Raw genomic sequence first — 14,268 nt, forward strand, 5'->3', positions numbered from 1 at the left:
CACGTTCTTCCCTCTGGCCCAGCACGTTCTTCCCTCTGGCCCAGCACGTTCTTCCCTCTGGCCCAGCACGTTCTTCCCTCTAACCCAGCTCATTCTTCCCTCTGACCCAGCACCATCTTCCCTCAGAACCAGCCCGTCCTTCCTTCTAACCCAGCAGATTATTCCCACTAACCCAGCACGTTCTTCCTTCTTACCCAGCACGTTCTTCCCTCTAACGCTGCACGTTCTTCCCTCTAACCCTGCATGTTCTTCCCCCTAACCCAGCCACGTTCTTTCCTCTAAACTAGCACGTTCTTCCCCGTAACCCAGCACGTTCTTCCCTCTGACCCAGCATGTTCTTCTCCATAACCCAGCACGTTCTTCCCTCTAACCCAGCATGTTCTTCCCCCTAAACCAGCACGTTCTTCCCTCTGACCCAGCATGTTCTTCCCCCTAACCCAGTACGTTCTTCCCTCTAACCCAGCACATTCTTCCCTCTGACCCAGCACGTTCATCCCTCTAACCCAGCACGTTCTTCCTTCCAACCCAGCACGTTCTTCCTCTAACCCAGCACGTTCTTCCTCTAACCCAGCACATTCTTCCTCTAACCCAGCACGTTCTGCCCTCTGACACAGCACGTTCTTCCAGATAACCCAGCACGTTCTTGCCACTAACCCAGCACATTCTTCCCCCAACACAGCACGTTCTTCCCCCTAACCCAGCACGTTCTTCCCCCTAACCCAGCACATTCTTCCCCCAACCCAGCACATTCTTCCCTCTAACCTAGTTAATTCTTCCCTCTAACCCAGCACGTTCTTCCCTCTAACACAGCACGTTCTTGCCTCTAACCCAGCACGTTCTTGCCTCTAACCCAGCACGTTCTTCCCTCTAACTCAGCACATTCATCCCTCTGACCCAGCACGTTCTTCCCTCTAACCCAGCACGTTCTTCCCTCTAACACAGCACGTTCTTGCCTCTAACCCTGCACGTTCTTCCCTCTAACTCAGCACGTTCTTCCCTCTAACCCAGCACGTTCTTCCCTCTAACTCAGCACGTTCTTCCCTCTAACCCAGCACGTTCTTCCCTCTAACCCAGCACGTTCTTCCCTCTAACCCAGCACATCCTTCCCTCTAACCCAACACATCCTTCCTCTAACCCAGCACGTTCTTCCCCCTAACCCAGCACATTCTTACCCCTAACCCAGCACGTTCTTCCCCCTGACCACGCACATTCTTCCCCCTAACCCAGCATGTCCTTCCCTCTAACCCAGCACGTTTTTCCCACTAACCCTGCACGTTGTTCCCTCTGACCCAGCACGTTCTTCCCTCTGACCCAACACGTTCTTACCCCTAACCCAGCACGTTCTTACCCCTAACCCAGCACGTTCTTACCCCTAACCCAGCACGTTCTTCCCTCTAACCCAGCACTTTCTTCCCTCTGACCCAGCAAGTTCTTCCCTCTGCCCAAGCACTTTCTTCCCCCAACCCAGCAAGTTCTTCCACGTCACCCAGCCCGTTCTTCCCTCTAACCCAGCAAGTTCTTCCCTCTAATCCAGCACATTCTTTCGTCTAACCCAGCACTTTCTTCCCCCCAACCCAGCACGTTCTTCCCCCTGACCCAGCACGTTCTTCCCCCTGACCCAGCACGTTCTTCCCCCTAACCCAGCACTTTCTTCCCCCCAACCCAGCACGTTCTTCCCCCTGACCCAGCACATTCTTCCCCCTAAGCCAGCCTGTTCTTCCCCCTAACCCAGCACATTCTTCCCTGTAACCCAGCACGTTCTTCACCCTAACCCAGCACATTCTTCCCTCTAACCCAGCACATTCTTCCCTCTAACCCAGCACATTCTTCCCTCTAACCCAGCACATTTTTCCCTCTAACCCAGCACATTTTTCCCTCTAACCCAGCACGTTCCTCCCTCTAACCCAGCACGTTCTTCCCTCTAACCCAGCACATTCTTCCCCCTAACCCAGCACATTCTTCCCCCTAACCCAGCACATTCTTCCCTCTAACCCAGCACATTTTTCCCTCTAACCCAGCACGTTCCTCCCTCTAACCCAGCACGTTCTTCCCTCTGACCCAGCACATTTTTCCCTCTGACCCAGCACATTTTTCCCTCTAACCCAGCACGTTCTTCCCTCTAACCAATCATGTTCTTCCCTCTAACCAATCATGTTCTTCCCTCTGAGCCAGCACATTATTCCCTCTGACCCAGCACATTCTTCCCTCTAGCCCAGCACCTTCTTACCCCTAACCCAGCACGTTCTTCCCTCTAACCCACCACGTTCTTCCCTCTGACCCAGCACTTTATTCCCTATAACCCAGCACGTTCTTCCCTCTAACCCAGCACGTTCTTCCCTCTGACCCAGCATGTTCTTCCCTCTGACCCAGCACTTTATTCCCTATAACCCAGCACGTTCTTCCCTCTGACCCAGCGCGTTGTTCCCTCTAACCCAGCACGTTGTTCCCTCAAACCCAGCAAGTCCTTCCCTCTGACCCAGCACGTTCTTCCCTCTAACCCAGCACGTTCTTCCCTCTAACCCAGCAAGTCCTTCCCTCTGACCCAGCACGTTCTTCCCTCTGACCCAGCACGTTCTTCCCTCTAACCCAGCACGTTCTTCCCCGTAACCCAGCACGTTCTTCCCTCTGACCCAGCATGTTCTTCCCTCTGACCCAGCACATTTTTCCCTCTGACCCAGCACGTTCTTTCCTCTAACCCAGCACGTTCTTCCCTCTGATCCAGCACGTTCTTTCCTCTAACCCAGCACGTTCTTCCCTCTGACTCAGCACATTCTTCCCCCTTACCCAGCACATTCTTCCCTGTAACCCAGCACGTTCTTCCCTCTGACCCAGCACGTTCTTCCCACTAACCCAGCACGTTCTTCCCTCTGGCACAGCACATTCTTCCCTCTAACCCAGCACATTCTTCCCTCTAACCCAGCACATTCTTCCCTCTAACCCAGCACATTTTTCCCTCTAACCCAGCATGTTCCTCCCTCTAACCCAGCATGTTCTTCCCTCTAACCCAGCACGTTCTTCCCCCTAACCCAGCACATTCTTCCCTCTAACCCAGCACATTTTTCCCTCTAACCCAACACGTTCCTCCCTCTAACCCAACACGTTCTTCCCTCTTACCCAGCACGTTCTTCCCTCTAACCCAGCCCGTTCTTCCCTCTAACCCAGCACATTCTTCCCTCTAACCCAGCACGTTCTTCCCTCTAACCCAGCACGTTCTTCCCTCTAACCCAGCACGTTCTTCCCTCTAACCCAGCACGTTCTTCCCCATAACCCAGCACGTCCTTCCCTCTGACCCAGCACGTTCTTCCCTCTGACCCAGCACGTTCTTCCCTCTGACCCAGCACGTCCTTCCCTCAAACCCAGCAAGTCTTTCCCTCTGACCCAGTACGTTCTTCCCTCTAACCTAGCACGTTCTTCCCTCTAACCTAGCACGTTCTTCCCTCTAACCTAGCACGTTCTTCCCTCTGACCCAGCACGTTCTTCCCTCTAACCCAGCACGTTCTTCCCTCTAACCCAGCAAGTCCTTCCCTCTGACCCAGTGCGTTCTTCCCTCTAACCCAGCATGTTCTTTCCTCTGACTCAGCACGTTCTTTCCTCTAACCCAGCACGTTCTTCCCTCTGACCCAGCACGTTCTTCCCTCTAACCCAGCACGTTCTTCCCTCTAACCCAGCACGTTCTTCCCTCTGACTCAGCACATTCTTCCCTCAGACTCAGCACGTTCTTCACTCTAACCCAGCACGTTCCTCCCTCTGACCCAGCATATTCTTCCCTCTGACTCAGCACGTTCTTCATTCTAACCCAGCACGTTCTTCATTCTAACCCAGCACGTTCTTCCCCCTGACCCAGCACGTTCTTCCTTCTGACCCAGCACGTTCTTCCCCGTAATCCAGCACATTCTTCTCTCTGACCCAGCACGTTCCTCCCTCTGACCCAGCACGTCCTTCCCTCAAACCCAGCACGTTCTTCCCTCTATCCCAGCACGTTCTTCCCTCTAACCCAGCACGTTCTTCCCTCTAACCCAACACATCCTTCCTCTAACCCAGCACGTTCTTCCCCCTAACCCAGCACATTCTTACCCCTAACCCAGCACGTTCTTCCCCCTGACCACGCACATTCTTCCCCCTAACCCAGCATGTCCTTCCCTCTAACCCAGCACGTTTTTCCCACTAACCCTGCACGTTGTTCCCTCTGACCCAGCACGTTCTTCCCTCTGACCCAACACGTTCTTACCCCTAACCCAGCACGTTCTTACCCCTAACCCAGCACGTTCTTCCCTCTAACCCAGCACTTTCTTCCCTCTGACCCAGCAAGTTCTTCCCTCTGCCCAAGCACTTTCTTCCCCCAACCCAGCAAGTTCTTCCACGTCACCCAGCCCGTTCTTCCCTCTAACCCAGCAAGTTCTTCCCTCTAATCCAGCACATTCTTTCGTCTAACCCAGCACTTTCTTCCCCCCAACCCAGCACGTTCTTCCCCCTGACCCAGCACGTTCTTCCCCCTGACCCAGCACGTTCTTCCCCCTAACCCAGCACTTTCTTCCCCCCAACCCAGCACGTTCTTCCCCCGACCCAGCACATTCTTCCCCCTAAGCCAGCCTGTTCTTCCCCCTAACCCAGCACATTCTTCCCTGTAACCCAGCACGTTCTTCACCCTAACCCAGCACATTCTTCCCTCTAACCCAGCACATTCTTCCCTCTAACCCAGCACATTTTTCCCTCTAACCCAGCACATTTTTCCCTCTAACCCAGCACGTTCCTCCCTCTAACCCAGCACGTTCTTCCCTCTAACCCAGCACATTCTTCCCCCTAACCCAGCACATTCTTCCCCCTAACCCAGCACATTCTTCACTCTAACCCAGCACATTCTTCCCTCTAACCCAGCACGTTCCTCCCTCTAACCCAGCACGTTCTTCCCTCTGACCCAGCACATTTTTCCCTCTGACCCAGCACATTTTTCCCTCTAACCCAGCACGTTCTTCCCTCTAACCAATCATGTTCTTCCCTCTAACCAATCATGTTCTTCCCTCTGAGCCAGCACATTATTCCCTCTGACCCAGCACATTCTTCCCTCTAGCCCAGCACCTTCTTACCCCTAACCCAGCACGTTCTTCCCTCTAACCCACCACGTTCTTCCCTCTGACCCAGCACTTTATTCCCTATAACCCAGCACGTTCTTCCCTCTAACCCAGCACGTTCTTCCCCGTAACCCAGCACGTTCTTCCCTCTGACCCAGCATGTTCTTCCCTCTGACCCAGCACGTTTTTCCCTCTGACCCAGCACGTTCTTTCCTCTAACCCAGCACGTTCTTCCCTCTGATCCAGCACGTTCTTTCCTCTAACCCAGCACGTTCTTCCCTCTGACTCAGCACATTCTTCCCCCTTACCCAGCACATTCTTCCCTGTAACCCAGCACGTTCTTCCCTCTGACCCAGCACGTTCTTTCCTCTAACCCAGCACGTTCTTCCCTCTGACTCAGCACATTCTTCCCCCTAACCCAGCACATTCTTCCCCCTAACCCAGCACATTCTTCCCTCTAACCCAGCACATTTTTCCCTCTAACCCAGCATGTTCCTCCCTCTAACCCAGCATGTTCTTCCCTCTAACCCAGCACGTTCTTCCCCCTAACCCAGCACATTCTTCCCTCTAACCCAGCACATTTTTCCCTCTAACCCAACACGTTCCTCCCTCTAACCCAACACGTTCTTCCCTCTTACCCAGCACGTTCTTCCCTCTAACCCAGCCCGTTCTTCCCTCTAACCCAGCACATTCTTCCCTCTAACCCAGCACGTTCTTCCCTCTAACCCAGCACGTTCTTCCCTCTAACCCAGCACGTTCTTCCCTCTAACCCAGCACGTTCTTCCCCATAACCCAGCACGTCCTTCCCTCTGACCCAGCACGTTCTTCCCTCTGACCCAGCACGTTCTTCCCTCTGACCCAGCACGTCTTTCCCTCAAACCCAGCAAGTCTTTCCCTCTGACCCAGTACGTTCTTCCCTCTAACCTAGCACGTTCTTCCCTCTAACCTAGCACGTTCTTCCCTCTAACCTAGCACGTTCTTCCCTCTGACCCAGCACGTTCTTCCCTCTAACCCAGCACGTTCTTCCCTCTAACCCAGCAAGTCCTTCCCTCTGACCCAGTGCGTTCTTCCCTCTAACCCAGCATGTTCTTTCCTCTGACTCAGCACGTTCTTTCCTCTAACCCAGCACGTTCTTCCCTCTGACCCAGCACGTTCATCCCTCTGACCCAGCACGTTCATCCCTCTAACCCAGCACGTTCTTCCCCCTGACCCAGCACGTTCTTCCTTCTGACCCAGCACGTTCTTCCCCGTAATCCAGCACATTCTTCTCTCTGACCCAGCACGTTCCTCCCTCTGACCCAGCACGTCCTTCCCTCAAACCCAGCACGTTCTTCCCTCTATCCCAGCACGTTCTTCCCTCTAACCCAGCACATTCTTCCCTCTGACGCAGCACGTTCTTCCCTCTAACCCAGCACGTTCTTCCCTCTAACCCAGCATGTTCGTCTGTTTCAGATAACAGTCCAAATCTGTTTTGAATTCTTCAATGGAACCTGCCTCCGCCACACTCTCAGGCAGTGCATTCCAGACCTTAACCGCTCGCTGTGTGAAAAAGTTTATCCTCACGTCTCTTTTGCTTTATTTGACCAAACCCTTCGTTCAGGAACAGGAACAGTTTGTCCCTATCTACCAGGACCAGGCCCATGCAGCTTGACACTCGAAAGTCCGATTAATCCAACCTTCTGCTGTAACAGTTCAGAGGGTTTGGCCGAAACATCTGTGGACACGAGTCCCAATGTAAGCAGCGAGGGACAGTTCGCTGGGGTAGAGTTAAAGGCTGGGATGGTGTAGGTCGACCTGGGACTTCATACTGCAAATTTATGGCATTTTGTCCAGCGTTTGATCTTAACCAAAATCAATTAAGTTAGACTATGGTTAGACGGCATCTGAAAGCTGAAAAAAACAACTTTAAAGGAATCTTTGTCACGGATAGAATGAAGAGTGAAGAGTCGTATTCCAGACAGTTACAACTAGACCAGTCCAGGTGAGGTCAAACAGCTGGCCAACTACAGAACCATAGTAATGTTACAGCACAAAAAGAGGCCATTCAGCCCATTGTATCTGTGCTAGCCGAAAAAAAAAAATCTAGCTGCCCATTTTAATCCCACCTTTCAGCGAAGGAGCGCAGGAATGTCCCCGAGGCTCAGAGCCGGCTCGGGGACGTTAGTTCAAGTTCGAAAAAATTTAATTAAGGGGGAAAAGTAAAATTTTTAAGACACGTCCCCTCATGTGAAGCTGTCACATGAGCTGGGACGTGTCTATTAATTTTATTAAAAATTTCTACAATACTTTAAAAAATCCTTCATGACACCTCACCCCGCCCGCAGAGGAGGTTTCATGATAAATGCAAAGGCCCGCCAGCCTTGAGGTTGGACAGGAAGCTCAGTCAATGGTTTCAATTGATAGTTAACTGGCCTTAACAGGCCTTTGACAGTTCGGAGGGCGCGCAGCCGATTCTGGTGCACGCCCCGCGGACTGGAAACCTGAATGAAGCGTGGTGATGTTGGGACGTACGCCCCACCTCACCCCGCGTCATCTTAAGCCTCGGCGAGCGGGTCCCGCGCCCCCCATTCGCCAAGCCAAACATTGTGCACCTTAAATCCGTGCCGCCTGGTGATTGACATCTCTGCTGGGGGAAACCAATACAGTTCCGAAACAAATAAAATAAAATTGAACACAGCTTAAATTTTAAAATATTCTACGTTATAAGTGGTGCTGGATGGAGATCTGGAAAGGAAATGAATTTTCCCACCCAGTTACATCAAATGTTTTTCTCCCGCTGTTCGCCACTCTATTAGTGAATGCACAGTCCGGGCAATGAGTCCTGGATCTTCCCCGTTGAGGTCCAGCACATTGAATGGTGCTGTTACCCTCGGAGGGAAGTCGGTCAGTCCAACATGTTGAGCTTAGCCTGTCAGTGTACTCCCCTGTGAGGCATCATCCAACCCTCCCTCCACTTACAGCAGGGCAGCACTCCAATGAAAGGTGACTAAATTCCAGGCCGCTCACCTGTCACTGCTCGTCACAAGTGTGTCCTCGTGGATCCAGATGACTCTGGGATCAGGGTAACCGGTGGCAGAGCAGCTGATTCGGACCTCCGCCCCTCTCAAAAAGTCCTGCGAGCTGGGACTGATGGAGACATGTGGGGCCTCTGCAAACAAACAGACGAAAAGGTTCCAGAAGGATGACCGTCTCCACTTATTATGCAAAAATAAAAGCACCAAAAATGCTGGAAATGCCCAGCAGGTCGGACAACTTCTATGCGGCGAGAGAAAGGGAGTTAACATTTCAGGTCAATGACCTGCCAGGTCAGAGACGTTAACTCTGTTCCTCTCGCCACCCGGGCGCTGTCCGACCTGCTGAGCATTTCCAGCATTTTCACGCTTTTATTTCAGATTTCCAGCATTCGCAGGATTGGGTTTTTTTATGTTTTCCGTTTGTTACGTCTTTGGTTAATTCTCGCATCTCATTATCACAGGTCCAACGTGAAATGCTCCACCCTCCTCCAAAAAACAGCCAATGAAACCTCTCCAGCACCTCCCATCACCTTCCGGGGGATTTACGACGAGGGTGAGGTGAATGGCTGCTTAACTGTACAATAAATGATATCAAAATACAAGATGCAAAAGGAAACACTCCCCCGTTAACAGGAGGAGGAGGGTCATTAGGGACTAGCAAACCTGATGTTTCAACCTCACCAAACAACCTGTCAGCACGCCCATCACATTCTGAAACCATTGTTCATTGTCTTCTCTGGTAACTTAGTGCACAAGATTATTCTTTTGTATTTAAAACCAACGTTCCACCCACTGTCCCTTCCTACTTCTTATTTCCTTATCTTTAATCCTTGTTACGCTACGCAATTCACTTGCATTATTCTACCAACATTAAACCTGAAACAGTAAACCAGCCTCCTCAAAGTCTCCTCTATTCCCAAAGAAATCAAGCCAAACTTCCTTAAATCTTTCGGAGGAAGTTAAAGCTCCCCACGCCCGGAATCACCCGAGTTCTTCATCTCTCCTCTTCCCTCAATGCTACTGAGGCAGCCATTTCTCACCACTGAAGGTACAGAGACTACTGTGAGATCCACTCTTACCAGGTACAAACAGCCACACCGAGGCTTGGCTTGAACCCTGCATATTGACTGCCATACATTCATAGCGTCCCGCGTTCTCCGACTGCACATTCCAAAAGGCCAGGGATGAATTGCTCAAAAGGGTGACATGCTCATTGTCAACCTGCAGCTCAGTCCCATCCCGCATCCAGGTAATGTTATAGCGGACGCTTCCAAGGACTCGGCACGTCAGGACCACCTGATCTCCTGGGAATGCTGTGACGTTTTGAGGAGTTTCCACAATAGGAGGTGGTTCTGAGGAGGGAAAGCAAACAAATGAAGATTTCTGGTGCCGTGAGATGAGGATTAGCCTCTCCTGCACCTCCCATTCGTCACACATCTCTCAGACAGCGCTTCAGGAGTTTCAGTGAGAGTTTGTCCAGGGAGTCACAGAGTCTCGATAACATAGGTTACTACAGGTCACGGCGCGCAAGTCAACCTTTGAAGCTTCGAAAAAGCCTTCCAAAAAGAGGGGTCAGCTTAGGCGCCAGGTATAAAATGTGAAGCGCTCGGCGTTGGTGGAGGTGGTCGCCATTTTGAAATGCGCAGAAAAACGCATATCACCAATAATTCAAATTAAGTCAATGTGTCATGACTTATTTAATGAAATAATTCCACAGGGTCATTTGAGCCACAATCATAGCGTTTTAAAAAGCATCAAATTCATCGTCTTTGACATCCAATGCCGAGTTCACGGAATTTATTCCAAGCTAGAAATAGTAGAGGCGAAAAGGAACTTCAGGGTCAATTTACATAAATCACTAAAATGTCAGGAACATCCACAAAAGACTAATAGATGCTGGCCTTTATATCTTGAGATCAAAAGTACAAGGGGAAGAAGTCTTGCTACAGCTATACCAAAGCCTGGTTGGACCTCTCTTGGAGTTACTGTGAACAGTTCTGGGTACTAAATCTTAAGAGAGAGAGACTGACCTTGGAGGGGCTGCAGTGTAGATTTACCAGAATGATACCTGGATTCCAGGGTTAAACTACTCGGAGAGGTTACACAGACTAGGGTTGTCTTCCCCGGAATTTACAAGGCTAAGAGATAATTTGATCAAAGTTCTCAAAATATTAAGGGGAACAGGTCAGGTGAAGAGAGACTATTTCTGCTGGGTGAGATGTCTAGGACGAGGAGGGTGTGGTTCAAAAATTAAAGCCAGACCTTCCAGGAGTGAAACCAGAAAACACTTCTGCACACAAATACTGGTAGAAGTTTGGATGCCCCCCTCCCACAAATGACAATTAATTCGAGATTAATCCATAAATTTAAAACTGAGATTCATAGATTTTTGTTATCCAGAGGTATGAAGTGATTTGGGGGCAAGGGCAGGTATATGGAGCTAGGTCACAGGACAGCCATAATCTCACTGGATGGAAGGACAGGTCTGAGGGGCTGAACGGCCGCCTCCTGCTCCTGAATTCAAATACCCCGAGGTTGGGGCTGTTACCGTCCTTCGACACTGCCCGGTGAGCACCCTGTGGGAAAACAGCTGGCTGGGTTACCCTTTCATGGTCATAACAGCTGACTGACAGCTCACTGCCGGGACTCACACAGGGGAGAAAGGTGGACATCCGAGAATATACACACACGCACCAGTCAGTGATTCAGGAAAGACGGAGGAAATCAGAGGGGCAGAGAACTGGGACGCGACTTGTACAAGCACCAGATTAGCTGGCACAGTTTCACTTTAGGGGTCGGCGTTCAGAATGTGCCTGTGGTTGAGGGCATCAAAGGCCCAGTATACAGTGCCGCTGGTTAGTGCCCGGCTAGGCGGTGAATTACTGCCCACCATCTTGAGGAGAGATGGGGCAGGGTTTTCCGGTCGGCGAGAAGGGGTGGGACCCACTCAGCAACACGTAATATGATGCGGGATGACGTTGGGTGGAACTCCCGACATCACCCCACATCATTTCCATTCTCAGCCGAATCAGCTGTGCGCCCACCGGCCTGTCAACGGCCTATTGGGGCCATTGAAAAACTAATGAAGGTCATTGATGGACCTGCCCGTCCAACCTTAAGGTTAGCGGGCAGGCCAGGAGCCCTGGCTGCCTTTGGAAAAAGCATGAAACTTCGTTCACGGGCGGGATGAGGTTTCCTGGGGGTATTTAAATTTTTATCTAATCTTTCAGCAGTTGGCCTCAGGGAGATCTGCGCACTCTTCTGCGCGAAAGAGCGCACTCCAGGCTGAGAGGAAATCCCCTCCCCGCCTGCACAGGGAGCGTATGGCGCTTCCTGGTGGATGTCACATAAAATGGCGGCCCGCCCCCGATCAGGGGTGCCAATCGGAGGCGGGCCTGCGCGCGCCCATTCCCGGACTTACTCCCCCAACGAGGGGGGTGGTGGGTGGGGGGGGGGGGGGAGTGTTTTTCCCATGGAGCCGAGGCAAGGCGATTTCTGAAAGGGAGGGGAGGAAAATCTAAGAGAGAAGGAGACCCCTTGTCTGTAAGCTGACTCTCAGCTCCAACTGGCAAAATGATACAGTACAGGAGGGGGCCATTCGGCCCATTGTGCCTGTGACTGGCTCAGTTGAGAGTGGAAAGCGGTTGAGTTCCGCGTTGCTGTCTCCGTGGCAATGCCTCGGCCAATCAGAGTCGACTTGCCAACCCTTTTCTCCTGTGGTATAAATTGTTGTGATTATCTGAAATTTGGTATTCGTGCTCTTGTCCTGATGAGTGCAAGGTGAAAAGCTTCAGCAGCATGTCTCTCTTTTCAGCAACATAAAAGCAGCACTCTCACCTCCTCCGCCTCTTATATAGAAAAAAAAGTTACCAGTCATATCTGCATCTCGTGCTGTCCCTGTGTTTGTGCTGGGAACGTAGATAAACTGGAATATTTGTGCAAAAAGCCCCACTGTCGATGAGCATCATTACAGGTGGGGCAGCAAAATTTGGGGAGCCATTGACTTTGAACAGCTCTCCAAATTTTCCTATCCTTCCCACAACGATGCCCACCGATGTGGGGGGTGGGGGGGGGGGGTGTGTGTGCAGAAAACCCATCCCGTGAGTCGAAATTTTCAATTGCATCAGCGTCCAAACCAGAGCCTCAGCGATTTACTCACCAGTAACAACCAAGAATGTTCGAGCTATGCCTGTGCCCGAGTTACTGATAGCCACACAGTCATAGAATCCTTCATCGGCCCCAGAGACACTCGGGATTTGCCATGTAGTATTCACTGCATCTCTGAAAAGGGAGAATTCAGCAGTCAGGTACCCGAGACCCACATTCACAAAGCAGATCCACGCTGCGCCAATTGTCACACCGTATCGTGAAGGGTCAAATGGGCAAGTAACCACTTGGTGAAGAGGCCGCCGTTTGAAGGAAGGCTCTGCTCCCTCAGCTGCAGTACTAGCTTTCTGCCACTAGAGGTTCTCAATGAGCTATTTCAACTTTGGCACTCCATTGCCTCAAAACCTACCTTGTTGCTGTTTTTCCAGTTTATGCCCCTTGTTCCTTCGGGTTTCACAGATGCATTTTATGTAACCAATCCCAAAAATATGCAGGCATGCGGCCTACCAGAAATTTTCCCACCTTCTGCTTAGTCGGCCGTTGAATAACCCGCACTCAAATGAAGGCTGCACCCACAGTCATCAGTCATCATATTTGTAAAGAAATAAAGAGGACTGACCACACGGTGAACTCAGCTGGTGACTGCTCAGCACCAATCTGCTATCAGCCTTCTGCCGGTGAAGATCGAAGGCAAGCACCAGGAGATGTCACACGATCTCTGCAGCCCTCCAATTCTGGCCTTGCGTATCCCTGATTCCCATCGCTTCAGCATTGGCGGCTTTTCCTTTAGTTGCCTGGGCCCTAAGCTCTGGAATTCCTCCCCTCAACCTCTCCACCTCTCCACTGCTTCCTCCATCCTTCCGGGGCTCCTTAAAACCTGCTTCTCTGATCAAGTTTTTGGGCACCTGTCTGAATACCTCCTCAAATGGCCCACTGTCCAAATTTTGTTTGACAAGACTACAGTGAAGATGAGTTACTATGTGGAAGGGGCTTTATAAATGCAGCTTGTTGTTGTTGAGTGGCTAAGTTATTGGCTTCCACCTCCTCCCTGTGAGAAATGGCTTTGCCTCCACCCCGCTACCTTCCTCTGACACACTGAGCAAAGTGGAACCAATAATGTGGGAGACTGCGTTTTCCACACATTAGGGTGAGGAGCTTCAGCACAAAAAGAAACACCCCCAAAATTTCATCCATCTCTGGACCTCTGATAAAAACACGTGACTGACCTTCTCGCTCAGCTGGCAGCTTTCAGGTCAGGAAGATCCCAGCTCTGCCCCGGCCTTAGCAACCCTCAGGCCAGGGCACGGACAGAGACCCGGCGCCCGTTGGGAGAGTTAGGGAACCTAGATTAGACTGCACCTGGAGTACAGTGTTATTATAAAAAGGGCGTAGAGGCACTGGAGAGGGTGCAGGGAAGATTTACAAGGGTGATACCAGGAATGCATGGGGAGACGTAGCAGGGAAAGATCGACAGGCTGGGCCTCTTCTCCTTGACAAAGGAGAGGTGATCTAATAGACGCCTTCAAAATTATGGCAGGCTTGGATAGAGAGGATACAGAGAGAATGTTTCCTCTTGTGGGGAAGAGTATAACCAGAGGCCATTAATATACAATCGTCACCGAGAAATCCAATTGGGAATTCAGAAGAAACCTCTTTGCCCAAAGGGTGGTGAGAATGTGCGGCTCGCTGACACAGGGAGTGGCTGAAGAGATTAATATTGATGTGTTTGAGGGGAAACTGGACAAACATATGAGGGAGACGGGAATAGAGGGTTACGATGATAGGTTTAGATGGGGAAAGATGGGAGGAGGTTCAAGTGGAGCATAAAGACCAGAATGGACTGGTTGGGCTGAATGGCCTGTGAATGTGCCCTCCATGCTTTGTCATAAGCCAGGGCCCCCACTCCTGATTTTGTTGGGAAGGGCAGGTGGAGATATCGAGCGAGAACAGGATCGGGTTGGATGCTGCTGCAAGGTCCCCCAAAGCCAAATAGCCTCCCAACATTCATCATTTAGACTCATGCGGAGCAAACAACCGCTGGGGTGCTCTGCCGGAGGGTGGTGTATGGGGGCGGGGTG

At 51.3% G+C, this 14,268-nt stretch overlaps 1 protein-coding gene across 1 annotated transcript in view; it reads right to left on the reverse strand.

Annotated features, from left to right (window-relative positions):
- LOC121281526 (hemicentin-1-like) overlaps positions 1–14,268 on the reverse strand; it is a 566,775-nt gene that overhangs the window by 455,642 nt on the left and 96,865 nt on the right. The window contains exons 10-12 of the mRNA XM_041194473.1: positions 12,243–12,364; positions 9,163–9,435; positions 8,076–8,217 (exon numbers count right to left, since the gene is read on the reverse strand). Of these exons, the coding sequence (XP_041050407.1) occupies positions 8,076–8,217; positions 9,163–9,435; positions 12,243–12,364 (537 nt within the window). The remainder of the gene's footprint in view (positions 1–8,075; positions 8,218–9,162; positions 9,436–12,242; positions 12,365–14,268) is intronic.

Source organism: Carcharodon carcharias, chromosome 8 (assembly GCF_017639515.1).
Source record: "Carcharodon carcharias isolate sCarCar2 chromosome 8, sCarCar2.pri, whole genome shotgun sequence".
NCBI lineage: Eukaryota > Metazoa > Chordata > Chondrichthyes > Lamniformes > Lamnidae > Carcharodon > Carcharodon carcharias.